The sequence below is a fragment of the Fringilla coelebs genome, assembly GCF_963513975.1.
Source record: "Fringilla coelebs genome assembly, chromosome: 2".
Classification (NCBI taxonomy): domain Eukaryota; kingdom Metazoa; phylum Chordata; class Aves; order Passeriformes; family Fringillidae; genus Fringilla; species Fringilla coelebs.
In genome coordinates this window covers 92,539,952-92,566,213 of record NC_140029.1, presented here as the reverse complement: position 1 = coordinate 92,566,213, position 26,262 = coordinate 92,539,952, and the positions used below count along the sequence as shown (strand labels likewise).

Here is a 26,262-nt window from a genome sequence, read left to right as displayed (position 1 = left end):
ACTGATCACTGCCACAGGACAGGGCAGCAGTCCCTCAGCAGGGGGCGCAGTGGTGTGAAGGACAAGACACTCTGGAGTTCAGTGGACTGCATTTATTGAGAAATTTGTAACATCTCCTTACCCATTACCATTACTCCCCTTCCCTCACGCATAAGCAGTTTTTCCTTAGGCCAGAAAAAATTAACTTTTCTCATCAAGTTTGTAGTTCTTGAAGAATTATTGTGCTTTTAATCAGACCAAAAATAACTTTAGAAAGATTTGCAAAACCAAATATTTTTTCAGGGACTTGGTTCAAGTCCTTGGACCAGCCCAAACAAGGACACATTTTCTAATGTCCCGCAAAAAGTGCATAGAAGAACATGAAGACCTGTCCCTTGGGTCAGTCCATAACTCCAGTCCTCACAAAAGGAAACTCTCAACCACCCCATGAGATGCTGTGAAGGAGCACTTTACTTGCTCCTGTGCTACTGAAGGACTCTTCCAAGCAGGTGCTGGAAGTCATCTGCTATAACAGCAGCCACAAAGGAGATCTGTTGCCATTTCCTATAACATGGGAGGTACTGGCCCCTATGAGACCTTGGGCTGCACGCTGAAGTCCACCGTGATGTTGATGTATAGTGGGTTGTGTTCCACAGAGAGCAGTTTATAGGAACAGGAATTCAGCCCGTCTGTCTTCCATGTTCTAGAGACCTGACGGAGAAGCTTCATCCTGAGGACAAAGAGGAGAAAAACCTTCACTGACATGCACAGGAGAGGAGTTTTGATCTCTTTCCCAATGGTAGTAAATTTGGAAGCAAAGCTACAGCTATTTTTTATCTACTGGAAATACAAAGTTGCTCCTGTTTCCAACACAATCACATATGGGGAGAAAAATTGTTTGGCTCAATCTCTGAAGTCATGCTTTAATCATACCTATGTAAGTGTAATTTTAGAAGTTTCTAGGGAACACTACCCAGTCAGCTCTAGGAAGATCTCATGTAAAGAAAACAGCTGCCAGCTGTGAACAGTGTTGTTGTACGGATGTCCCCCAGAGCCTCTGAGTACCACAAGAAGCCTGTCTGGCCTGGAGAAAGGAACTTGTCCCCCAGGTGCCTGGCTCAGCCACAGACCATGACAATGTGAGGCAGAAACCTGCTCTTGACCCACCTCTCTCGATTCTCCTCGTTACCATGGTCACGGTTGTGGAAGATCATTGTGTACCTGGCCACATCAGCAGGCGGCCTCACCACTTTCATCTTCTGCATCTCAACCCTGCAAGAAGCAATAAAGTGTTGTGAGGAACATCTATAAACCAGCTGTTAGTGAAAAAAACCGACAGTTGGAGACTTCATCTCTTGTAGATGCTGTGGAAGCAGATACAGAGTTGCAAGAGCTAATCTGCATCTCTTCCACAACCCATTTTGCCAGAGAAATGAGGCCCAGAGTTGCATTCCTGGAGAGCAGGTCTGGGGGGGTGACAGATACACCATCCTTTTGAACAGAAGCAGGTAACTACTTACAGTAGAGATGCAGAGCTTTAAGCACACATTATACAACAGAGTGCATTTATATCAGTATTGACTAGACTACTCTGTACTGCCCTGTAGCAAGTCTCCACCTGTTCTGCAACAAGTACATCTCAACCCCTGCAATAAAACCCCTATACTTCATAATTCTTCAAAAATAAATTAAAAGCTTGGTTTTTAGTAGCTGGCAGACAGCTGCAAAACTTACTTGTTCACATGAAGAAAATTTCTCTGAGAACAATGCCAGAAGCACTGAGCCCTATACACGGATTTAAATGTCTGACATCAGGTGCTTAGGAACTTATGACCTTACACATATCTGTGGAGCACAGCTTTGCCCTGACAGCAGAAAGAAATAAACTTTATGACAAGGGAATTAAGGAATAGTCCACCTCTTTGCTAGTCACTCATCAGCTGAAAGAAAAATAGGAAACCAAGATCTGAAAAGACTGAGCACCTTACAGATTTCCATGACTTTTTATCAGTAAATTATCAAACAACTACAACAAATTATATGAGGAATCTCTCTGTGATACACGTCTTAGGAGGGGGCCCAAAAGAGACCATCACCTTTGTTCCAGAGGCAGATCAGTAGAATGTGAGTGTCCCCGGCCCCGAATTCTGAGAGCACCGAAGGGATGCTGCCATCTGCTGACTTCCCTCGGGAAGGTTCCAAGGATCTCTGCACAGCAACCCACCAGACAGCAAGCTTGCCATTACCTACCCCTGCAAACTCGGTCACCAGGCCAGCCCAAGGCCCAGCCAAGAGGAAAGGCACAAGTGAAGTCCAGTTGCAGAACACACACTGGGTCAGTACTTGGTTTCCTCACCAAAACCTCAAGAGCTGCAAAGTTACAATGCGCCACACAAAGACATCACTTGCTTCCAACCCCTTGCACCCATCATAGAGACCCTCAGTAAATCCTGCTGCCCATGGGAATATCTGAAAGAACTATCATCCATGGGAAGCCAGGGAATAAAATAGCACCAAACGACCCCCTAAACTATAAAAGTCAGCTCCCAGGAGGTCACAGAGAAGTTGGTGCATCTAGGCAGGAGTAAGAAGGAAAAAAATAGTTGTGGTTAAGGGACAGAAATCCATACCTGCAGCAGACCTTTCAGATTTCTTCAGATAGAGTGGACCAATCTGCTGAACTGACACTGGGAAACACTTTTCATTTGCAAGTTCCTAATTTCTAACACACTTAATCCCCTCTATATTTACAGAACATCACCAGGGATATAAATATTATGTCCCCAAAATGTTTGTTTGAATATTTAAGCAACTGAAATGGATAACTTAAAAATGACACAGTATAAACCAAGTTACAAACAGATAGGCTCTGCCCGCAGAGCTTGTGGAGTTGTGGGTTCTTATCTGCTGTTTGCTTGTGGTTTTTTCTCCATTTACTAATAGCAATGGAGGATTAGAGGTTTATTCCTAGGCAAAGGGCAAAAGATCCACATAAAAGTTTGGTTAGCTTCTTTGTCCCACTAAACCTCTCCAGCCAACAGGTTTCTCCTACTTTGACAGGCATATCTGCAAAATGAGTTTTCACAAGAGCAAAGGGAATATGCATATATATGTAACCTTTCTAAAATTCAAGTTACTTGCTATCTTCACTATAATCAACACTACACAAATACAAACTCAGCCCTACTTGGAGTAAATCCAGTAGTCAATGAATGCAAAACACCCAGTCCCACCAAAACACTCCCACATTCTAGTAAAGCACTGGAACTCCATACATTTGTGCGTCTCTGGCAAATCACACTCCAGACTTCAATTATAACCCATTTCCAAGCAAGAATACAAATGCTGTGTATCTGAGACAAAACCAAACCAGACCAACCAAATAACTTAACCTACACCCAGCCAAAAGTGCCATGAGAAAGAGGATTAGGCATTGGACATACCTAATCCTTGCAAAGAGGAAACTGCTCACAGAACTGCATCTTGGACTTCACATGTCCACTGCAATACTGTTCAATGCTGCTCTGAATGAAGGCCCCTGGGGTGTTTTGCTCTTGGAGGTTTAGTGCAAAGCTGGGCCAATTTTTAAAATTTCTTTAAACTAGTTCCTCATTGTTTACCTGATTCGAAGGTCATCATCTTCTCCACCCCAACCCCAGTAGTTGTTAGAGAATCCATTCACTTTGGAAAACTGATCTCTTGTAAGAGCAGTTACACCTCCAAAATATCCCCGGTACCGTAACCTAGACGCACAAGAAGAGAGAATGAAAAATAAAAAGTCAAATTCTATCAACAATGAAAACATCACCCTGATAACACCAGATCTAGACCTGTCTTTCACAGAGTTAATGGTGCACAAATCCTTAAAAGCTGGTCCTGTTCTCTTCCTCTTTTCACAAAAAGATGGTGATTTGCTTTAGGCCAGAAAAAATTACCTCTCCAGCTGAGAGAACACAGTCTTATTCAGAAGCTTCTCTCTCTTTACACAATTCCCCTGCCAGCCAAGCAGGTACTTCATATCAGTGACTCTCAGGTATAGAACACCAACACAGCTATGCACTAATATAGTGGAAGCTCTGCAATAACAACAGTGAGCCACTGATTATCTTAGAGCTGAATCTGAAAAACTTGGAAAGAAATCAGCTAACAGGCAAGGGCACATGTGCTACAAGTAAGGTACAGTGCAAGTTATTTAGTAACCCAATGCAATGGAGCTCAGCTCTAAAGAAGATTAATTTCTAACTTTTACCTTCCTCATCCTGAAAAATACATCTACTTTTAAAAGGTGTTTACATAACATGTTTATTTGTCTTAGGCCATTCTGCTATTTGCTTTCTATGATGCCCTCTGTCTTGGCCCTTAAGGTAACATTACAACACAGCCTCTTATCTTGCCCCAGTCCATTCAGAGGTGATGGGCACAGGGCTGCAGATTGCATTTGTACATGTATGTGAATCTAAACAGATGAACAAATTGCCAGGGCTAGAAAGTACACATTATGGCATTGGACATGCCAGACAATGCTTATTATTATTTCTGGCTTACCATGAATACAATTTTTAAAACACCAAAGGAGAAAATAAATCAATGCAAGACCCTCACAACACAACCTCCCTCAAGAATATTTTTCCTGGCTGATTTTTGCTCACAGCATCACAGAGGAATTGTGAATGTCAAAGGGACCCCTGGAGATCACATAATCCCTCTGCTCAGAGCAGGGTCTGCTAGAGCAACTTGCTGAGGAACATGTTCAGTCAGATTCTGAGCATCTCCAAGGATGGAGACTCCACAATTTGTCTGGAAAGCCAGTTCCAAGTATTTGACAATCCTCACAGTAAAAAAAAAAACTTTTGCATATGTTTAAGTTGAATTTCCTGTTTGTACCCATTACCACTTGCCTTTCACTGAGAAGGGTCTGGCTCCAGAGTCTCTACTCCCTTCCATCAGATATGTATATACATTTCCAAGATCCCCCTCTGCCTTCTCTCTGCTAAACACCCCCAGTACTCTGAGCCTCCCAGCTGACATCACCTGCAAAAATGCATCTCTGAGCAACCCCTGTAACCACCCTTCCCTGAGGACGAGAGAACATCAGCTCCTTTGGAATTCTTAAAATTGGACTGAAGAATACATATAAGAGGAATGGTCCGGAGGAAAAGATGTTGTGCTGGTCTCAAGGAAAAACCTTAATTAAAATAGAAGAGTTTTCCCAACCTTATCTTCAAAACTTGAATATATAAGTCTTCTGCCTAAAAGAATCCAAAACTGAGCTGTAGTTTATGTAGCTAAAGATAAGCACTGAATCTCCAAAGGCACATGGCTGCTGAGATTACTGCACAATGCATCACAATAGAAAATAGCACCCTGGAAGAAATAGCACCCTCACCCCACACCAGGAAACTAATAAAACCCCAAAACCAAAAAACAGACAAACAAAGAAAAAAGAACCAACCACCTCCCCTAACAAACCAACCCACATTTCTGCCCAGGACATTTTGCGTAAATACGGAACATGGATGGGTTCAGTTTTCTCTACCTCATCTGGGCAACATGTCTCAGTATGCTCACCTCAGCTGCAGCAAAACACTGAGGTCACCTAACTAGGATTGCTATCAGCTCAGTTCGAGTATCATTCTTGAGCTCAGAGTCTGAATTCCTTCAGACATGCCTTGGAAGCAGAGCATTACTAGCCCCACTTCATGGATGCATAAACACAGGCAGTGACATAGAAAAAGTATTACTTTCAAATCAAGTCGAACTATCAAATTCAAGCATTCCAGTGAAATACTCTGCAAGGCACTTCAAGTGCTCAAAAATCCTGTCACAAGCCTAGTACATATGTACTTGTTCCAGTTTTCACTAAATGACTGGAAAGTGAACATTATTCTGCGTCAGTATTGACACATCCCACCTCTTTCTCATATATTTAACAAAGGAAATACAGAAGCAAAGCAGAGCTTTACTTCAAAATACTTTGAGATCAGCTTTTGAAAAGCCCACTTCTAATCAATATTTAGAGTGATGTGACATGAACTGAATCTTGAAAGAAACAAGTTCAATGAAAGCACTTTTAGTCATTAAATGCACCAAGCTCAGGAGCCTTTTCTCTCTGAGGTGGACTGAACTTGACTTTTCACTTTGAACTATTTATATCACATGAGCACTTAGGGGACTCATTTAAGAATCAGAATGATCCTGTGTTATATACTGTTCAGTCAAATAATTAAAGGACAGTCCTATGCCTTGGCAAATTCCCACACTGAGCTTTCAATATCAGACATTACCTCTTCAACAGCAGAAGTATGTGGCAAGTTCTGTTACAGTAAGATCACACCCACAAATCACAGCATCAGGAAACTTGCAAATGTGTATCTAGCTTTGCCAGAAGGTCTCTGCACAATCTAGGCACATTGCCTTCCTCTCAAATGCCCCTTAATTCAACTCCAGAAACCAGAACAATGACAATGATCATTTGTGCAGGTGACCAGAGGGCTGACTGCAGAGGTGTCTTGTCCAGTTCGGTACTCCAGAGAGGTGAAGTGTTACCACCAGAAACCTTGTGTCATGAGGAAGGGTAGATACCAGCAAACAGCTCCATCAGAAGAGGAATATTATCAGCAACAAGGCATTTCCCTGTTGGTATTCTTTCCATATTCCTGGTTTCCTACCTGTATCCAGTATTGTTCCTGCCAACTACAAGGTGCTTTGGTTGTGTGTCACACATGTAAATGTTAAAGTCATTTTCTGGCACCAGATCCACATCATGGAAAATGAAACAGTCCCAGTTTGCTTCCTTTAGGGCCTCTAGGTATCCTACATTCAGCAGTTTGGCTCGATTAAATTTGGTGTTGCCAGCCTGTGGAAAAGAATGGGAAAAAACAACTCTGAAGAAGGTGCCACAGCTTTTGAACCAGAGCTGCTCCTGGGCATTTGTTCTGATTGCATGGTTTGCAACCACAGCCGTGTGGCTTTTCCAGCACCTCGGGAGCAGTAACTACACAGGGTGCCCCGTCACACTGGGCACAGCATCAGAGTGGCCAACAGTGCAAAGTATTTCTCCAGCCTCCCTGCATCACAACCACACCCAGCCAGGGTCAGGAAACCCTGTGCTTAGCTGGGCACCACAAGTGTGACTGCTCCATGGCTAAACCGCCCTTCTGTCCCAGTCCTGGAATTACTATCAGACTCCACAACAGAAGAGGTACCAGTACAGTCTAGAATCTGGCGTTCCATACAACTGTGTCAGTAAGGCTCATGGAAGCTTTTTTAAAAAAGCAAAACCAAACCAAACCCCCATATTAATCCCATGCTAATTAGTCTCTAGATGTCAGAGCCCTTGCCATGAACTATTAATGCCTCCCCCTCAGCTTGGAGGATAGCAATGCTGAAAGAGCTCCCTGTATTTCCTCAGCTCACACACAAGTGGCAGGTTTTTTTACCTCCCATCTGTAACCTGATGATGCTGTTGCAGGGGATGTGCTCCCAGCACAGAGCTTCACCTTTTTACTAGTCTTCATCATTTGCTTTTGCTGTACGTTACTTAGTATTCACTTTTGAAAAATCAAATTTTTCACCTCTGAGGTGCAAGTATATCCACACACACCTGGCAGCTTTGTAAGCTTATCATGTCAACATTTAGTTTGGAGCAAGATGTGTGCTTATCTTGCTATTTTCATTTTTTACCTGGCTGCACACGGTACCAGTCTGCAGAAGGCTTTCTGCTCTTGAGGACAAAGAGAGGATTTACCTCAAGTTCCCACTTGGGAGCCAGAGGGCTGACCCCAGCCCTCCCAGACACAGACAGGACAGTCATTTTTCTGAGCAAGAAACCTGTGTACTTGAAAGAATAATTTAAAAAAAACGTTTTCAAGAGAAACTGCTTGGAATTCTAGCAGATTTTCTAGAAGGTGCCTAGACAGAAAGATGGTCCATGGAAAATGAGAAAGAAGCTGGCCTCCCCAGGCTGAGAGAAGGTGAGCTGTAGGGAAAAGCTGTTGTATACAAAGCCTGTTTTATTGTTCTAAAAAGTAGCACTTTGCTCTAAAGTAGGATTCGTTCACTAAAACAAGCATCTGCTCCGGAATGAAGATTTATGGGATTTATGACTCCATACTCGCACTCCGAAAAATACAATACAGTGCCCATTCTGAGAAATTATGGGTAATCAATTGCATCCATCCTCTGGAGAGAAATTTTCCAGTAAAAAGTTTAGATAAAATTCACCCAAAATCAAGATGTCAAATTTCTGAATAGGGGGAATTGGGGGCGGGGGGGTGGGGGTGGTTTGTGTGGGTTTTTTTTTCCTTAAAATGTCCCATATATTAAAAATACCCATGAGACAGTCTCCTCCTGAGGATTAAAACAGAGGTTATTGAGTGAACAGAACAAATCAGATGTCTGGTAAGGCACATTTGGAGAACATCACTTGTGTCGAGTATCAAACCCAGCTCAGTTCAGGACAGCCTCTTCCATCTGCTTAAGTTCTGTTTTCCTCATCAGTGCAAGCCACCACAACAGCCAAATGCCAGCTGGCATGGCTTTCCAGGAAGAGCAGTTTGCCATGTCAGACCACATACTGAGCAAACAGCAAAATTTACTCATCTTTTATTGAGGACAGAATTGTCTCCCTTTGTTTCTATGGAAGAATAACACTGACCACAAGACAAAATTGTGTTGGGAAAGAAGTTATTCACCCTTTAGGGATTACAAACTCACATTGTTTTGAGTGCAGCACTCATGTATACACACATTTAGAGGAGCACTACTTCAGAGATGTTAAAAGCAGCCCATAGAGAAGAAATCTAGAGTAAGCCCTCCAGTGGCTCACAGAAAGAAATACAAAAGGCCTATTTAATCTACCTCCAAAGTAGAGTGTGTATTGTCTTTCCTCAAAATAGACTTAGAACAACTAATGACATCACAAATCAAGAGAAAAAATGGATTTGCCCCAGAAGAGTTTTGTAGGACCCACTTTCCAGTCTTTGGGCATGCTTACCTACATGGAAAAGTTATGTGAAAGCTTCCAACCTTCCAAGCACAATCTCTGATAGAACAAGTTCAGACTTGACACTGCTGCGCTCATCAGACAAAACTTCCATACTTTTGTATTACTTTTTGCTAACACGACAACAGCAGTTCTCCACTTCACATATTTCAATAAATTAAAAAGATATGCCCATTCTCCCAGTAATTTATTGCTAACCACTGCTTCCTGCTAGAATGAGCCAGTAAATATATGATTATAGGACATATTAATGCAGAAATAAAGCCCTAATTTTTCCACTCTAGAGGCCATATGATGACTCTAAACAATGAAAGAATAATTCATTCCAAGTAAAAGTATCATGCCATGACTTTTATTGCTGTTCTGCTGAGACATTCAGTTGAGCAGAAGCGTAAGAGTGGAAGCTTTCACCTAGAAAGCACTCATACTGATTAATTGACTCTAGGCTCTTCATCAGGAGGGAAGAGAAACTGTATTATCACCTTTTTCTTCAGCTGTCTCAAATGACTTTTTGGAGCCAAAGCAGAACATATAAGTAAACAGCAGTAAAATAAAGCAAACATAACAGAAGATCAAGAAAAAGACAACATATTACAAAAGAGAAATATATAATGCTTTTAGCACATGCAATTAGAACATAAGCACCTTGATGAAAGACAATGTGGCACAGGTCTGCTTAAGTTTTAGCCACTGAAACAGCCTTGCTAGAAAAAATGCAAATAAAGAAATTAATAACTCTTTCAGGAACCAAGTGCTCTTCCATGATGACTACTTCCCACTTGCTGGGCAAATAAAGCAGCTACAAGCAGCAGCTGCTGTGTTTAGTTTGAGAAAGCAAAAACCACACGGTACACACAACATACTAAGCACAAGAGCCTGATGGGAGAGAAGGGCTACAGACAAACTGGGGCCTTCCGGCCAAACGACTTCCAAATGTGGAGACAGACAGGCCAGCCTAGTTACATGTGTGGATACTACAAGAGAAGTCAGTTGCATTAGCAGTGCAAAAGATGCTTACCCTGCATGCTAACTCAGAAACACCAAGTTACTTAGACTGAGAAATTAGCACCAGTTAAAGACACTGCCAATACTCCCCAGCCCTGAGATCCAGGAATGCCACCAGCAGTGGCTGCAGGAAGTGTTGCATCCCTCAGCAAGCAGAATTGTTGGAAGCAGGCTTGGACAACTGATGTCAGACAGCAGAGGCAGCAGAAGCCTCTCCTCAGGCTGCAGGGCACAGCCATCACCCTCACCCAAACAGCTCTGCACAGCTGCCTCACCTGGTGGATGACATAGATGCCATAATCCAGCTGCTGCCTTTGCAGGAAGGGGTGGAGGTGCTGCAGGAGGTACAGCAAATGCTTCTCCCGGTTGCGGTGTGGGATAAGGATGGCCACGTGCTGCAGGGCTGAGCACTCCACAGGGCGGTACCGGCCCTTGGCTACCTGAGGGTTCTCCTTTTGCACCTCTTCCAGTGTAACAGATGGTTTGAAGGAGAGTTTGCTGGCACCTCCTGTAAGAGAAGCACAAGAACCTTCCTGAGTAATTTCAGGTTGTGGCTGGTCCAGTCACGTTATGAGGCACTGTGTAACCAGTGTAAGAAACCCAGGTTCAAGTCCCAACTGGCTTCCCTGCGCTTCCAAGAGAAAAGTAGCACTACAAGGATTCTATGTAGGCAGTGGAAGGAGAGGATGTCAAGCATGTTAGTTGCTTAAACTGACTGTGAAGTAGTGGGAATAAAATAAAAATATTTTTTAAAAACCCAAGAGAGGTTCTAAGCTACTGCAGAAGGATTGACCAGGATTGACTGCCAGGGCAAAGCAAGGAAAAGAAAGTGGAAAGAGACACAGGACTGTGGCTGTAAGAAATCATTGGTACCTAAAGCACAAAAAAAGCACAACAGGCTTAAGGCTAGAAATTAATAAGATAAAACATACCAAGGCTTCCTGTAGCCAAATGAAATTTTCATCCCTTCTCTTGCACTGAGCTATAATCCCAGTTCCTCTGAACTCAGCAAGCCCATGAAAAAGTACAATACAGGCAACTGTGATGGCCACAGTCATTGCTGCATATACTTAATCAAATGTGTCTTGGGGTCAGGGTGTGCAGGGAGACAAAGGTTGTTGTACTACATCAGGGAAGAAGGAAGAGTCTAGCTTCCCAAACAAATCCCTAATCAGGTTCACAATAAGGAAGAGAAAGAAGATAACAACATGATACTGATAATAAAGATAATGACATGATAATGATGCAAAGCAGAAGCCTGGTGCTGCTAGCAGTACCAAGCCAAGAAAAAAGTAGAATAATAAAAATGCCCAAACCAAAAAAACAGTCACCCATTTGAACCTTCATCACAATTACTGCTAACTCCAACAGAGTTGTGAAGTCCTTCAATTGTTAATAGAGAGACACAAAAGTATTTTAATAATAAAAAGGCAAAAACTGAGGAAAGATGAAAACACTTGTGGTTAAGACAAAAATAATTTTTTTTTAAAAAGAAAATAATAATTTAATTTTTTAAAAAATAAAAAGATGCACATGTAAGCAAGAGAAAAAGAAAAATTCCTTCGTTAATCTCCATCGGCCGGCAGGCAGCATTGGCCACATCCAGGGAAGGGCTTCAGCACATACAGCAGTTGTTGGGAAGACAAATGCTGCCACCATGAACGTCCCTCCTTCCTCCTTTCCCCAAGCTTTTACTGCTGAGCATGATGAATGGCACAGTCACAGGGTATGGAATATCCCTGCAGTCAGCTGGGGTCAGCAGTACGGCCTGTGTTCACTCCCAGCCTCCTGCCCATCCCACTGGATTTTAGGGGGCCAGGACTGACAGAGATAAAGCCTCACCAGAGTGCAAACACTGTACAGAGTCGGCAAGTTACTGCTGTGTTACCAAAGCTGTTTTATCAACAAATACAGCACCAGCTGCTCTCCCAGCCAGATCCAGCACGGCACTGGGTGCCACAAGACACTCCCTCACCCAGGAGTGCTTCCTGCAACTGGTTGTATTGGTTTCACAGGAAAGGAATCCAACTGGAAAATGGCTAGGAAGTCAGCAGCACTACAGTGCTCACTTGTCAGAGAGGAGAGGAAAACACTATCACTTACGCAGGTTCGGAGACAGAGCTGGGCAGGGATCCTGAAATGACTCCACCATGGGAACATCTGCAGTGGATTCAATCTTCTCTTCCTTTTGACTGTGCTCCAGGCTAGTTACCTTCCTGAAAAACTCCACCATGCTCTTAGCTTTAGGAATTTCCTGTCTGGTGTCCACTAAGTAACTCAATGTGGTCCATAGCACCATCACAAATAAAGCGACAAGCACCAACACTTTGAACTTATAGAAGAGGTTAAAAACATTCCAGGCCAAGGCCATGGCTTTCCCTGATCCACAAACAGCTTCCACTGCTCTGATGCTGAGGCAGGTCACTGCATATCCAGCAGGGATGAAACCACAGCTCCCAGTAAGAACATCACAGTAGGGAAGTAAAGCTGGAGGTAGGGAAGGCTGCCACACTTCCAGCAGTTCTGAAATTCATGGAGCCATGGTACTGGTTTGCTCTTCAAATGTCACAAAATATGACTTTAGCCTGGACCACAAAAAAAGAAAAAAGGAAGGAGAAAATTAGTTTCTACCACCTCCACTGCTACACTTTCACAGATCCCATGAAAACAGGTTATGACAATGCACAAAAGGAACAGCAGGTATGAACGGGTCAAAAACCAAGACCATGATCTTTGGTCTTAGTTCAGCCATAAACCAGCTGCATAATTTTATGAAAATCACTTTCCTGTTTTGTTCTTCTCTCTCAATCTTTCTTTTTTTTCAGATCAGAAAGTGCAACCACTATCCCATGTTATGTCTGTGCTTGGCAATATGGCAATACACAGGTTTTATTATTTCTGTTCCTACCAAAATTAACAACAGCTGCAAAGCAAGAGATTCTGCTGGCTATGAGTAAAGCCCATCCAAAATGAAAACCACATGAATCTCTGTAGAAATAAACTGTTTTCTTCTGAAAGACAGTATTATTGATGTTATATTGCTCTGCACAATGCAGTGTGAAACAACACTGACTGGTATCAGAAATCATTGTTCTTTATCTGCTGCCTGTCAGTACCACCTTTTGGGTCTTTGTCCAGTATTCCTCCTCTCACACACTTGAAGGAGGAAAATCTTTCTGCTTTTTAAGGGAAAGGTTCGGTTTTCCAAAAGTGTTATGTCTGTGAGAAGCCAATCCTTTATTCCTCCTCCTGCCCTCTTTCAAGGGGTCGACTTTTCATACAGCCTTTCACTGCCATCACCCTACTTCTTTTGGCTGTTATCATTTCATAGCAAAGAAAGAATGAAATTTTAATGAAAGAGAGCTCTGATATAGAAAACACACAAGAGAACTGCAGCCTCTGAGAAGAACAAGGACTGAGGCTAAGTGAAGCAAAGGCAGTGATTAAAGACAATGCACATGAAACAGGCTAGAGCAAAGAGAAGAAACATAAAAACATGGAAAAGGTTATTTTATACCAGCCTCTAAAGTACATGAGACCCCGGAGAGATATCACAGGCACAAGGAGTACAGTAACTCCACATTTCCATTAGTTTAGGCCTGGTGTCTTCTGGAGAATTTTGCTGATCAGTGGGAATGTATATGGGAGCCTGACCCAGGACTACCAAAATGAACTCCCAAGCTTTTAGGGTTCACCAGGAATTACCAGCTGCTATCTCTCCTGGCAGGCACTTCATGGAAAAGCCAACCTGCTCTCCCCATTCACATGCAACACATAGCAATGCACTAAGTAAAGGGACTCCAATAAAAGCCAAAATGTCCACCCTTCCCCACCAGTTTACACCCTGCGATATCAGTGATAAGCTCTATGAATCATCTGAAAACAGTGTGAACCTCAGGGGTTAATAAAAGCCTGTAATTAACAAATCAATGACCTTAGAATTTGCTTATCTAAACTCTGCCTATAAGTTTCTATGGAATAATCTAAATTGCTGCCTTTCAGCTACTATGCAGTATTCATCAGGTGAAGCACTTCCCCCAAAGGCTCCAGTTTCCTCCAAAATAAACCAAAGGTCTCACAAGAAGGGAATTTCCTTTTCCATCACCCAATCCAAGTGCACCCCAGAATTATCTGGGCTGAAAAGGACAACATGAAAGTTAAACTGCAGGGAACAACTATCAAAAGGTGTTTATTATATTCACAGCTTCCCCCTTTCCCAGAAATGGACTACAATCTATAAAAAGAGTTTAAAAAGTTGCTCACCACTGGTACTTCGATTAGTGCAAATGGGCTGCCCCCCATAAGAAATTATTTTGTCCATAAATAAAGCTAAAAACTAACTATCTGTGGGAAAAGACAAAGAAAAACCAGGAGGCAGTCAGTATTAATCAGAAGACATAGCTTCTGAAATATTTTGTTGTTTTTGTTAAAATATCAGGAAGAGCATGCAGGTGTAAAATTGCTAAGGTACTAGGATGTTAAAATTATGGACATAAATTATGAATTTACTGCACCAACCTTATTTCTACTCTCCTCCACTCCTATTCCAAATCTCACACATATGAATTTCTTTTGTCAGCTTTGCAAGATTCTGTACATAGTTGCTACTAAAAGTTCACGTTACTTGTCTCTGACAAATCTTCACACTATTCTACTGCCAGTGTGAATAATTTCCTATAATAACTAAACTCACGTCTCTACTGGCTTCTATGGCAGCAACAGAATGCTGCTCCTGCTTAAAATACACTTGAGCAGGGTGTATAAATACACACCCACGATCACAACCATTAGTCACCCTCAGCTCATCACAACTCTCATGCAGAGGGGCAATAATTCACATTTCAGAAACCTACAGTTTGATTTTTTGGTGTTATCTATGGAGAATACAGCTAGTGTTTCAAAATGCAGACACACAAAGGTATTTTGGTATTTCAAATGGAAAAACACAGATGAATCAATTGACACACCAATTTACCTTCCATTATTACTTCAGAGGTTAAAAGGTTGTTTGCCTGGCTTTTTTCCCCTGAAACATGAGAATGGCATGTGCACAGAAAGGCAAACCTGATTCTACCAACAGAGAAGGAAGAACTGTGGAAGAACTGTACCCTTATGAATGAAGACTGAAGAGCTGTCACTTTTAGGACTCCTGCCAAAGACTGAAAACTTGGGAACTTAAGAGGACAATAACTGAGAATAAAAGGACAAGCAAGAAGTTAAGCTTCAATAAGAACCTGCCTGTCAGAGAAACAAAAAACCTTGGCCATTGCCCCTCTGGAGGCTGTTGTGTTACCATTTCACACTTAGGACTCTTCAGTTAAAAAAGTCATTTTTTATAAAGCAAGCCTAAAGTACCTTAGTTGCCAAGTCAGGCAGCTAACCCAGAGTCAAGAAGACCAGACCTTGGACCTTGTTAAAGAAAAAGTTAGGCTCAGGGCCTGCTGCTAAAAAGCCATACTTGGAGAAGTAGTATAAAAGCCAGAGTTATAATACATAACATAAAATCATTATAAATGGAATGGTCTTAATCAAATACTGATTAGAACAGTCATACAAAACCTACTCCAGCCTTAATAGTCTTGACAGTAACAACTGAGGCAGAAGAGATATTCAGTAGCTAGGTCCTTTCCACATCCTGAACAACCAACTCCCACTGTTTAATTTCCCATCTTTCTTTTGTTCCCTATGCAGCTAATGAAGCACATCTTTTCATCTTTGATATCCCTGGATTATGGCTGATATATTGGTTTGGGGTAGTGGTGAGAAAAGGGCACCTAGTCATACATTATACCATGTGCAAACAAAAATTCAATACTGAACAAATCTTACTTGAAGCAACAGTATCTCAGAAGCTGGAAACATGGGCTTTTTTTCTCCTGCACTTCATAATTCAGGGTCACCAACCCTTAAACATGGGTGGGAGAACACTTGTGGTGCAACTCAACTCTTCTCATAGCTCTGAAACCTGACTCTAGCTGTGTGTGACCTTCATAAAACAGACCAAAGAAACTTTAATAGTAAACAAAGTGCGAATTTCTTGTGAAAAAAAAATCTCAGTGAAGCATAACCAAACCTGGTTTAGAAAGTTACAGCAGGCTAGAAGGGAATGGCCCTTCAGACCACAAGGTCAAAACCACCACAGTACCCATTTCAAAATGCAAAATAGAAAAAAATTAAACAGAACAAAGCCACAGTTATGCAAATACGGCACAAGTCAGAATTCTAAAATTGACGGAAAAGGTGAAAGGTCTCCATCTACATGCAGATATACTCGTATCTAGACAGATGCTGTAACACAATTCTAAATAGCTCCCTGATCATGTTGAGGCACAAAAACAGTGCATGTTCTGCCTTCCCCAAAACCACATCTGTACCAACAACTGTCCCTTTGCTCTGCAGCCTGTCTGACAACCCAAGTTCTATAGCCTGCAATGTGTTTTGAAACACACGCCAAACCCTGCTTCCTTGTTGGAAGGCTCCTTGCACTGCTCATAAGACATTTATCTGCAGGAACCCATCCAGGATACAGCTGTATGACTCCTCCAGGAACTCCTCCTTCAGTTCTCATCCTTGAGCATGATGGCACAAATATGAAGCCTTAACTTGCCCTTTTCCATCCAGGTAGTCCAAAACAGTAAACAAGGTTCCAGCATGACAAGACTTCCAAAGCATACTAGGATGATCAGAACCCATCCATACCCATCCAGGGTTTTCCCAGCAGAATCACACATGCATTGGAGTCTGACACACTGTGCAAGCACAGAACGAGCAAGCAACACACGTACAAGGTGGTTCTTCATGTAAGGGCTGCAAGGTCAGCCTGTGCATTTGCCTCCTGATTGAAGCCAGTAGGCACTACCAAACTCAGAAATGCCCAGGAATACTGGAGCAAAGGCTGTTCTTTTTCATCGATTCAGAATTCCTAGATAAAGTCAGTATCAGTCAGAAGACTGAGAACTGATAGCCCTGATCTAGATGTAAGTGAAGGAAAATAACCTTATGAACAAAATTTGGTAAGTAACTGGAGTTGATAAAAACTCATTATGTTCCAAACTGTGATTTTTCCCTGATACATTTTTAGATTAAAACTGCCATTATGATAATTATGCTAAAGCCTAGATTACTTAGCCAAAAAAAAAGTAATGCTTAACAGTATAAACAATCAGTGAGAACATGGTGCCTAAATTTTACTTTTCATATGTTCACATTTAAAATTATTCACCCTGTAGTGAAAGATATTTTCATCAGACAAAAGGAAAATTAATTTTTAATTTACACAAACCAACTTTGACTACCTGCTTCACGTGGTTGAGTAAGGACAGATTTCCCACGCAGGATTTTCTAGAAGCCACTGCAAGCTCCTCAAGCTCACGCACAAATTCCAAAGGCAGCAGAACAGGTTCAGCAGCAAAGAGCATTCACTTCAACCTAACTCTAAAAACTGTAATAAGTTCAAGCAGGAATTGAAGCATGAAAGAGTTCCCTGGGACTGCATTTAATCAGCTCTGTACTAAACAGATAATTATTTGTTATTTTATCTAGGCCAGAATCAAAAGCAGCAATGGGTTAGCTCCGGGTACATCAGGAAGTGTAGCAGTCTTCTTTATGATATCCACCAAGAAGGAATTAAAATTCCTGACAACTGGCAAGGTAAGAAGATCACTGTACAGCATCAGCTTTTCTATGCAGGACACTTCAAGTCTTCAAGTTTTACAAGAGTCTGTACCTGCTCCTTTCACAGGCATTTCCTTCTTTTCAACAGATTAGTTTCTTAGTAGGGCCGTTAAGCCAATAGCTTTTAACACTTCTTTTACGCAACACTTTCATAATCCTATTACCTCTTCCTATTTAAAACCCACCAACTGCACTGAGAAATGGTGCTATTTCAAAAGAAAAACAAACAACAAAAAAGATAAATCCAATCATCAAACAAATTCTCTTTCCACTTCTCAGAATTTCAAGCCAAATAAAGAAAGCACATTAAACCACTCACGGCTGCTGCCACATCGCCCCTTCCTGTCGAACACTCACTTCAAGAACGAGAGCACTTCACAAGCAGCAGATACTTTTTATCCAGGAAACCCCACACCATAAAGAGACCTCTGTTACCTCTCACAGGCTGCATGAAAGAATCAGCTCAATATCACAGGATGGGAAAAAAATTAAAAGGAAAAAGAAAAAAAAAAAAAAAAAAAGAGCCAACACATCCCATTTTTCCTCAGGCCAAAGAAGCTCCGTGGTGCCGTCCCACATGCCCCTCCCTCAGCTCATGAACGAGCCCGGGATGGCAGCAAGCCTCCCTCCTTTCCTCCTAGCACAGCAGAACCAGCACACAGGCACTCAGGCGTACTGGGACAGAAGCAATATTGCTCAGAAATAATTCCCACAACAAACCCTTCCATTAGAAACAAAGGCTCAAGCCTTTGCTCCTAAAAGCAAACCACAATCTACCAGTGCCCTTTTGGCATCTTTTCCATTTGGAGATTTTAAACATTAGAGACGTCATTTTTCTTACACACATCAAGCTGCCCACTCTCTAGTCCATATCTGTGGAGAAGTCCCAGTGCTCCCACTATACTTCTCTCTGTTATCACCTAGACATACCCATTGATAACAGTCCCTACTCTATGCAAACAGCCTGGCTCACTGACCCTTTTCATGAAAGGCAACTTCCTGTTACTAGGTTGTCCCTCTCTGGTGCTTCTTCTACCCCTCTGACCTGTAAAACTCCTCTAGCAACCCCACAGAATCAGCTGGATCAAAACAGAGGTGTCACTTTGTCATCTGACCCATCTGAAGGTCCCTCAGACTACCAGGGATGCAGCATTGCAACGACCTGAGTAGACACAGGGTACGTGGGTAAGGTGGATTGCAGAAAAGGATGGGAGAGAAAGTATAGGTACAGCCTCATGACAAGTGTTAAATTTCTTGTAACTCAAACCTGTTTGAACTCTTTGGGCAATACATGCATTCGAAGCAGGAAGGTATTTCAAGGCTTCCCCAGTCAGTGGCACCTCCTCTGTGCCACAAAGATCTTATCTATTTTCAGGACTGCACAAGAATTTCAGGGGGAAAGCTTCCTCATTTCAGACACTCAGTAGTGCAGAGAGAACCTTTAGCACTACCACATGTTTCAACTGATCAGTCACAAAGCCAGACCAGTCTGGGTCTCAACTGTCACCATCTCATCTTTCTCTCTGGTCCAGTCCCCAAACTATAATTCCTCTGCACCAGCACTAGCTCTCATGAAAACATAGAGCTAGATGGTTAGGAAGCAAGTAGAATTTCTAGCAATCTTCTGTAATCCTTTGTCTACACTTCCCACTGAAAAATGTCAGAAAACCTGATACGACAACCAGCAGAAAAACAGTAGTTCAGCTTTCAGTTGACTGGGAATGGTTATTTTAGGAGAATGATAACAGAGATGTCCAGGCAACGACAGGTAACATTCTACAAACTGCCTGGAATCAGGCAATTTTAAAGAGGAAACGGATGAGTTAAAAAGAAACAGACCAAGGTGCACTTGTGGGGCCTGATTACAGGAACACCACTGCCAGCTAAATACTCCAGTTATGTCAAGAAAACAAAGAGATACACGGATGTGCTGGCTCCACACTCTTTATTCCTTGATAACTGCTTGATACTCAATATAAAAGAACAAAGGTACTGGCAGCTCCAACTCCCTGAATTACAAACCAAAAAAAAAAAAAAAAAAGATAAAAGAATACCTAACACACCAGGAAATAACTGCTGTGGTTTAACCCCAGCTGGCAACTCAACACCACAGAGCCACTCCCTCAACTCTGCACCAACAGTGGGATGGGGGAGAAAATCAGAAAAGCAGAATTGAGAAAACTCACAGGCTGACATAAAAAACGTTTAATAGGACATAAAAGAAGAAAATAATAATTAGAATAACTGGGGCAATAATGATAATTAGAATATAATATACAACAGACATGATGCAGTTGCTCACCAATGCCCAGCCAGACCCTGAGCAAATGTCCCTGGCCAGCCCACCCCTCAGGTGATACACTGAGCATGATGCCCTTCAGTATGGAATATTCCTTTGGCCATTTTGGGTCAGCTGTTCTGGCTGTGCCCCCTCACAAATTCTCGTGCCACTCCAGCATTTTCACTGGCAGAACATGGGAAACTAAGAAGTCCATGACTTGGGGAAAACACTACTCAGCAACAACCAAAACATTCCTGTGCTATCAACTTAATTCTCATACTAAATAAAAAACACACCACTTTACCAGCTGCTAGGAAGAAAATTAACCCTATCCCTGCTGAAACCAGGGCAATAGCCTGGATATTTTAGCTTACACAACTTACTGTCTCCAGGAGTGTGGGCATCACAGAAAAAGCAATTGCAACGTTGTAAATGAGGAAAGGCTTGGCAGATAAATACAATAAATCCATTACATAAAAAGAGAACATCACAGCAAAAAAAGCACTGAGAAAGAACTTTCCATACATTTTTAACTCTGACATGCAGGACAGACAAGAAAATAGGAGTGTCTCATTATCTTGCATATCCCTAACAGGGACACCATTGTTCTTCCAGTCAACATTACCCTGAACAAGGAGTGCTATTCCAGTGTTCCAGCCTGCTCTGGTTTATGATCAATAAGCTGAGCAACTGTCTCCACTGGGATTGCATTAGACAAATGCAGCAGTCCCTAAGCACTCGTATATGTGAAGTCCATTGTCCTTTGAATGTGTGATCCTGATTTTCTGACTGCTAGACTCTCACTTTACCACTCTGGAACAGAAGAGGGGGAGGTAAAGACTCAGAGGTCACTTACCAAGTGACAAGGCAGACTCAACCTGGGGAAAATGAATTTGTTGTCAATTAAAAATTGAGTAGGATGGTGAAAGGCAAAAGGCACACTTCCCCTCCACTTCCTTCTTCCCAGGCTCAACTTCAATCATTCATTTCCATCTTAACCACTTCTCAACCCACAACAGTGCAGGGGGACAAGGAATGCAGGTCACAGAATTATAGAATCATCTAGGTTGGAAAAAACCTATATGATCGAGTCCACCAGCTAACCCAGCATTGCCAAGGCCACCACTAAACCATGTCCCTAAGCACCACATCTACAAGACTTGGGAATACTTCCAGAAACAGTGACTCAACCACTTCAAAGGGCAGCCTGCTCCAGGGCTTGACAATCCTTTCCATAAAGAAATGCTTTCCAATATCCAATATGAACCTCCCCTGGTGTAGTTTCAGGCTATTTCCTCTCGTCCTGTTGATTGTTACTTGGGAGAAGAGACCGACCCTTTCAGGCAGTTCTAAAGAGAGGTCAGATCTCTCCTGAGTCTTCTTTTCTCCTGGCTAAACAACCCCAGCTCCCTCAGCCGCTCCTCACAAGACTTTTGCTCCAGACCCTTCACCACTTCTGCTGCCCTTGTCCAGACTTGTTTCAGCACCTCAATGTCCTTCTTTTAGTGAGGGGCCCAGAAATAGACACAGGATTCAAGGTGTGACGTCACCAGTGCCGAGTACAGGGGGACAATCACTACCCTAATCCTGCTGGGCACACTGTTGCTGATCCAGGCCAGGATGCCACAGGCTGCAGCTTCTTTCAAGTTATCTCCTCCTGCTACATACAAGATGAGACTGACTACTGCACGCTCGGGTGAGAGAGTTCTCCCCAGCTATAGCAAATGAGTGCTATAGCTCCAATCCTGCAGTACAGTTTTCACTTTCCTGAGGCACAGAGAACTCTGGTGCTACACTAGGAAATGTAATCTAGCTTCCCTAGGCCAAGAAACACATTTATGAATGGCCCCTCTTGTTACACAACTACAGCTGAGCCACTGACCTCACTGTAAGACACGGCACTGTCAGCATGAGCCCAGCCAAAGTGACGGAGTGAGGGATACAGCAAACAGTTCTGGCACAGCCCATGGCTCCTAATGCTTAGCACAGAAACATTTAAGGAATACAGCACTTTTTAAAAACACCTTCCCGTCCAAGATGAGTGGAATATCCTGAAAAAACACATGATGAAACAGATCTCTGTGAACACAGGAACCTCATGTGTAATGGAATGCTCAGGTCACTACTCAACTCAGCAATACCCTATCTTTTTCTGGCAGCTTGGCCTTGCTGGAGTGGCATCAGTCAGTATAGATGACAGATGTCAGAGGCCTTCACAAAAACACTTCAACACATTCCTGGTCAAATTCCTCACTCAACTCTCTTCTGCACAGTGAAATAACATCTGAGAAAACATTATATTACAATACCACTTTTCTTATTTCAGCTTCACAATCCATTTTTTTAAATGAAAGTGTCAACCACTGATAGCTAAAGCAATACAGAAGTAGCATAGACCTGTGGCTACTTAATACATTTATAATTTTCAGTCTATGTGTATCTATGAACAAAGTTGGAAAAAAATGACAATTAATAAAGTTGAACATGTATTATGAAAGCATAACTAAGAAGTTATTTTTTTTCTCATGAAGAACATTTTTTGTTTCTTATGAAGGTGCTTCAGCATGAGAACTGCACCAAAGACATTCCAGATAAAGCTTCCTTAGGCATGAAGAGATTTACTTTTTTGTTATTTTTGTAGTCTTATCCCAGTAAGGATTATAAATTCTCAGGGCCTACTGCAAAGACATCCATCAAAAAGCTGTACAGACGGCATGACTTTTTTAAGCTACTAAATGTACGGGACTTCTTCCATGTTAAAACACAATTTTACACCTATACCAGTTTTCAACCAATCTGCTGATGGACTTTTATGCAGTAGAAAAGTTTCAAACACACAATTTAAGAGCCCTAACTCAAACCCCTTGGAAGTGATATGGCCTAGAACAACATTTTGGAGCTCAAAACTAGTACAACATCACAACAAGAAATTTTAATCAAATGCTCGCGGAAGTAATTTGAAAAATATACTCCTGAGAGTCAGGATATTGTTAAACTTTTTGGACAAGCAGCTCAGTAAAACTTCAGGCAGAGGGAGACATCACTCAGTTACAAATTTCCTTCCCCCACCTAACCAGATCCTGCTTGGGAGCCTGGAGAATTAAGGGAGATGTGATTGGGCTCCTACCCTCTCAGGACTAAAGAGCTCCTGTCTCCCCAACCCTTCTCATTCGAGCAGCAGACAGGCTCTCTCTCTTTCCAGGAGTTAGAGACGGATGATACCTAACTCAGAGGCAGAGCAGGGGCAAGTGGCTCCTTTCCTACCCTTCACTTCTCATTACTTCGCAGGACTTATCCCTTCCCACCTCACTGATGAACAAAATTAGATGCAAGAGTTCAGAAGGACTAAAGACTGAGGGGAAGCACAAGATTAGTGCTGCTGATGCCCCATCAACATCAGAGCCAAATACATTGCTATTACTTGTAAGTGCACACATTTACAATCACCACTGTATCCGTTTAAAAGGATTATCTGAATTATAACGCATGATAACTTTATCCCACAATTCACTGCCTGATAAATAAATATTTACTCAGCTGCTGCTCTCAGGACACCAAGATGACCCAATTGTAGCTGTAAGGCACGTTACTTGTAGGTGTGCCAAAGCACTTCAAACAGAAGACAAAATACTTATAAAACACCTAAATATGTTGAAACCCATAAAGAAAAAAAGTGAAGGAAGCACTCTCCCATCATTTTACAATATTTTCAAGGTATGCAGGGCAAAACCTCCAATCTCTGAGGCAAAAAAAACCAGCTATCCCAGGTCTGCTGCATGACTTTTGAACTACGTATTTGCAAAAAAAATACATTTTTTACCAAATCCTGTGTCATTCACCCAAGCTACAGAATCTCAAGGCACACCTCCTTCAAACTAACAAAAACCAAGTTCACCAAACTCATAAAGCTAACTTAGACTTAAGACCATATCACAGAAAGCCAGCAATCAAGCACCCCCCAACTTCTATTTTCTCCTACATATTATTTAAAAGAGAAGGACATGCCAACTCAAACTATAGAGAAAAACAAAAACCCAAGCTTTCCAAAGTAGAAGTAGCAAATGTCTTACTTCTAACTGAAACATATTTGTGAAGATGAAACACAGCTTTTACAAAATTGACAAGGAAATACCCACATAAATCAAAGGCAAGATCAATCATACCTTAAGGAAGAGTTTATCAAGATAACTCAGTCACAGTTACATTATCTTGGATGAAAGGTGATACTTCACACTGTTAAAAAAAGGTTCATGAAACATTATCCAAGTTGAGCAGTGAGAGAGAATAATACAAAACCCCAAAGTTGCACTTCTACATATTCTAAATTTAATCAGCGTTTGTAATTAACAACAGAAGACCTACAGAATCATCACTGAGTTGGCAAAGAAAAAAATACTTAGAGAAAGAGAATCTCACATAGCTACCAACTTTACTGAAAAAATTGTAAATATTTAAGTTGAGGACTGAAAACTGATCACAAAGTTTATTTCTTCGGGTTCTTTTAATAGTAGCTATCTGAAAGATATCAAACTTTCACCTTCCTTTTCTCTAAATCTCTCTGTTGAAAACTGCCTTGTAAACTGCCTCAGCTGTCTCTTGAGAACTTCCACAGCTATTAAATGAAGGGGTAGAAAAAATGTTAAATCCATAAGAGATATTCATTGTTAACTCTCTGAGACAAACAAGCATTAGTAACAACTGAATACACATATTCTCCTTTTTGACTGTTACTACCAAAATGCTGTGAAAGTCTTAAAGTCTGCAAGGTTTCAAATCTTATCAGAGCTCTACCTCAAAAGCATATATATTATGATTCAGAAATAAAACCTTATTGAATATTCATGCTAGTAGCCCCACTTCTGCTCCCCCTCAACACCTGCAAACACATTTCACAGAATCTCAGAATTACCTAGGTTGGAAAAGAGGCTTGAGATCATCAAGTCCAATCTATGACCTAACACCACCTTATCAACTAAACCACGGCACTGAGTGCCACATCCAGTCGGTTTTTAAACACCTTCAGGGACAGTGACTCCACCCTCTCCCCAGCAGCTCGTTCCAATGCCTAATCACTCTTTCTACGAAGGATTTCTTCATAATGTCTAGCCTAAACTTCCCCTGGCACAGCTTAAGACTGTGTCCTCTTGTCCTGTCATTGGTTTCCTGGGAGAAGAGGCCGACCCCAACCTGGCTACAACCTCCTTTCAGGTAGTGGCTTCCATCATCACCTGGAGTACTTTTGTCAAATGAGTTTCCGTGAACTTGTGCAAGTCTCCTTTCAGACCCACTGATCACTATTCTGGCTCTTTCAAATTAACATCTGGAGAAGCAAGTGAAATAATTTATGTCCTGTCAGTGAGAAAATATTTAGTGAAGAGCATCAATTGCCTGTTCTCCGGTCTCCCTGTGTGAAATGGAGAAAATAACATCCGACAGTGCATTTACTTTAGCTCAAAACCACCCAAAGCTGTACTTAAAATGCAAAAACCAGTGCACTGCAGACATCCTCCTAACTTACGAACCCCAAGCCCGAGTACAGTAACTACTTCCACCGAGTACGTAATTTTTAAATATGTAACTATTGCCAATTAGTTCAGTAAAGCTATGCTATGGTGAACACTATGCCCCGGTAGACTTACTTCACGATCACAGCCTCAAGTCCCGCCTGTGATGTTCCACGAGGGGCTCCCCACACGCACACGGACTCCCTGGAAGTCCTGACCGGCACAAGACGACCCAGTTTCGGCCACGGACCAGATACTCCAAGTCCGAGGAGGTGCAATGAAACCCACACCCTTCGCTTTTCGCTAAGGATCCCAAACCGAAGCACCGGCCGGGCACTCGCTACCCCCAGCGCTCATTTCCGCAGCCGCCCCCGCGGTCCTACCGCTCGCCCTCAGGACGGGCAGCCCCTCACCGCGCTCTCCCGCTCTGCAGACGGAGCTCGTACTTACGGGGCCCGCGCCTCCCACTGCCCCCGGGGCCGGAGGGGCACGGACACGCTCCCGGCGTGGTTCCCGGTGCCGCAGGGACAGAGACACGCTTCCGATGCCACAGCGACCCGGCCACGCTCCCGCCGCGGCCCCCGGCCCGCCGCCCACCCGCTCATTCACTCGCGCAGGCGCCCTGGCGCCGCGCCGCCCCTCCCCGCGCTCCCCTCAGCGCCCCTCCCGCCGCGGCCGCTCCCGCTCCCGGGCCATCCCGGGAATAGCGGGCCGCCGGCCTCGGTCGCTTGTTTGCTTTGGGCTTCCCGAGCTAACGCGGCAGGCACGGCTCTGTCCGCGCGGCTCGGACGGCGCCAGCGCCACGGCACGCCCGG

General features: G+C 42.7%; 1 protein-coding gene across 2 annotated transcripts; it reads right to left on the bottom strand.

Moving 5' to 3' along the window:
• Positions 1 to 119: 119 nt before the first annotated feature.
• B4GALT4 (beta-1,4-galactosyltransferase 4) lies at positions 120 to 26,029 on the bottom strand. Of its 2 annotated transcripts, XM_084226090.1 has the most exons (8): positions 25,898 to 25,991; positions 24,107 to 24,176; positions 12,092 to 12,573; positions 10,264 to 10,496; positions 6,648 to 6,835; positions 3,600 to 3,722; positions 1,147 to 1,251; positions 120 to 709 (listed from the first exon to the last, which is right to left on the bottom strand). In XM_084226090.1, the coding sequence occupies exons 3-8, from the start codon at positions 12,357 to 12,359 to the stop codon at positions 568 to 570; spliced, it is 1,059 nt and encodes a 352-aa protein (XP_084082216.1). In that variant the 5' UTR covers positions 12,360 to 12,573; positions 24,107 to 24,176; positions 25,898 to 25,991; the 3' UTR covers positions 120 to 567. The 2 variants fall into 2 exon arrangements, with proteins under 2 accessions (XP_084082216.1, XP_084082217.1); XM_084226091.1 differs by lacking the exon at positions 24,107 to 24,176 and having other exon boundaries at positions 25,898 to 26,029.
• Between the last annotated feature and the right edge of the window lie 233 nt (positions 26,030 to 26,262).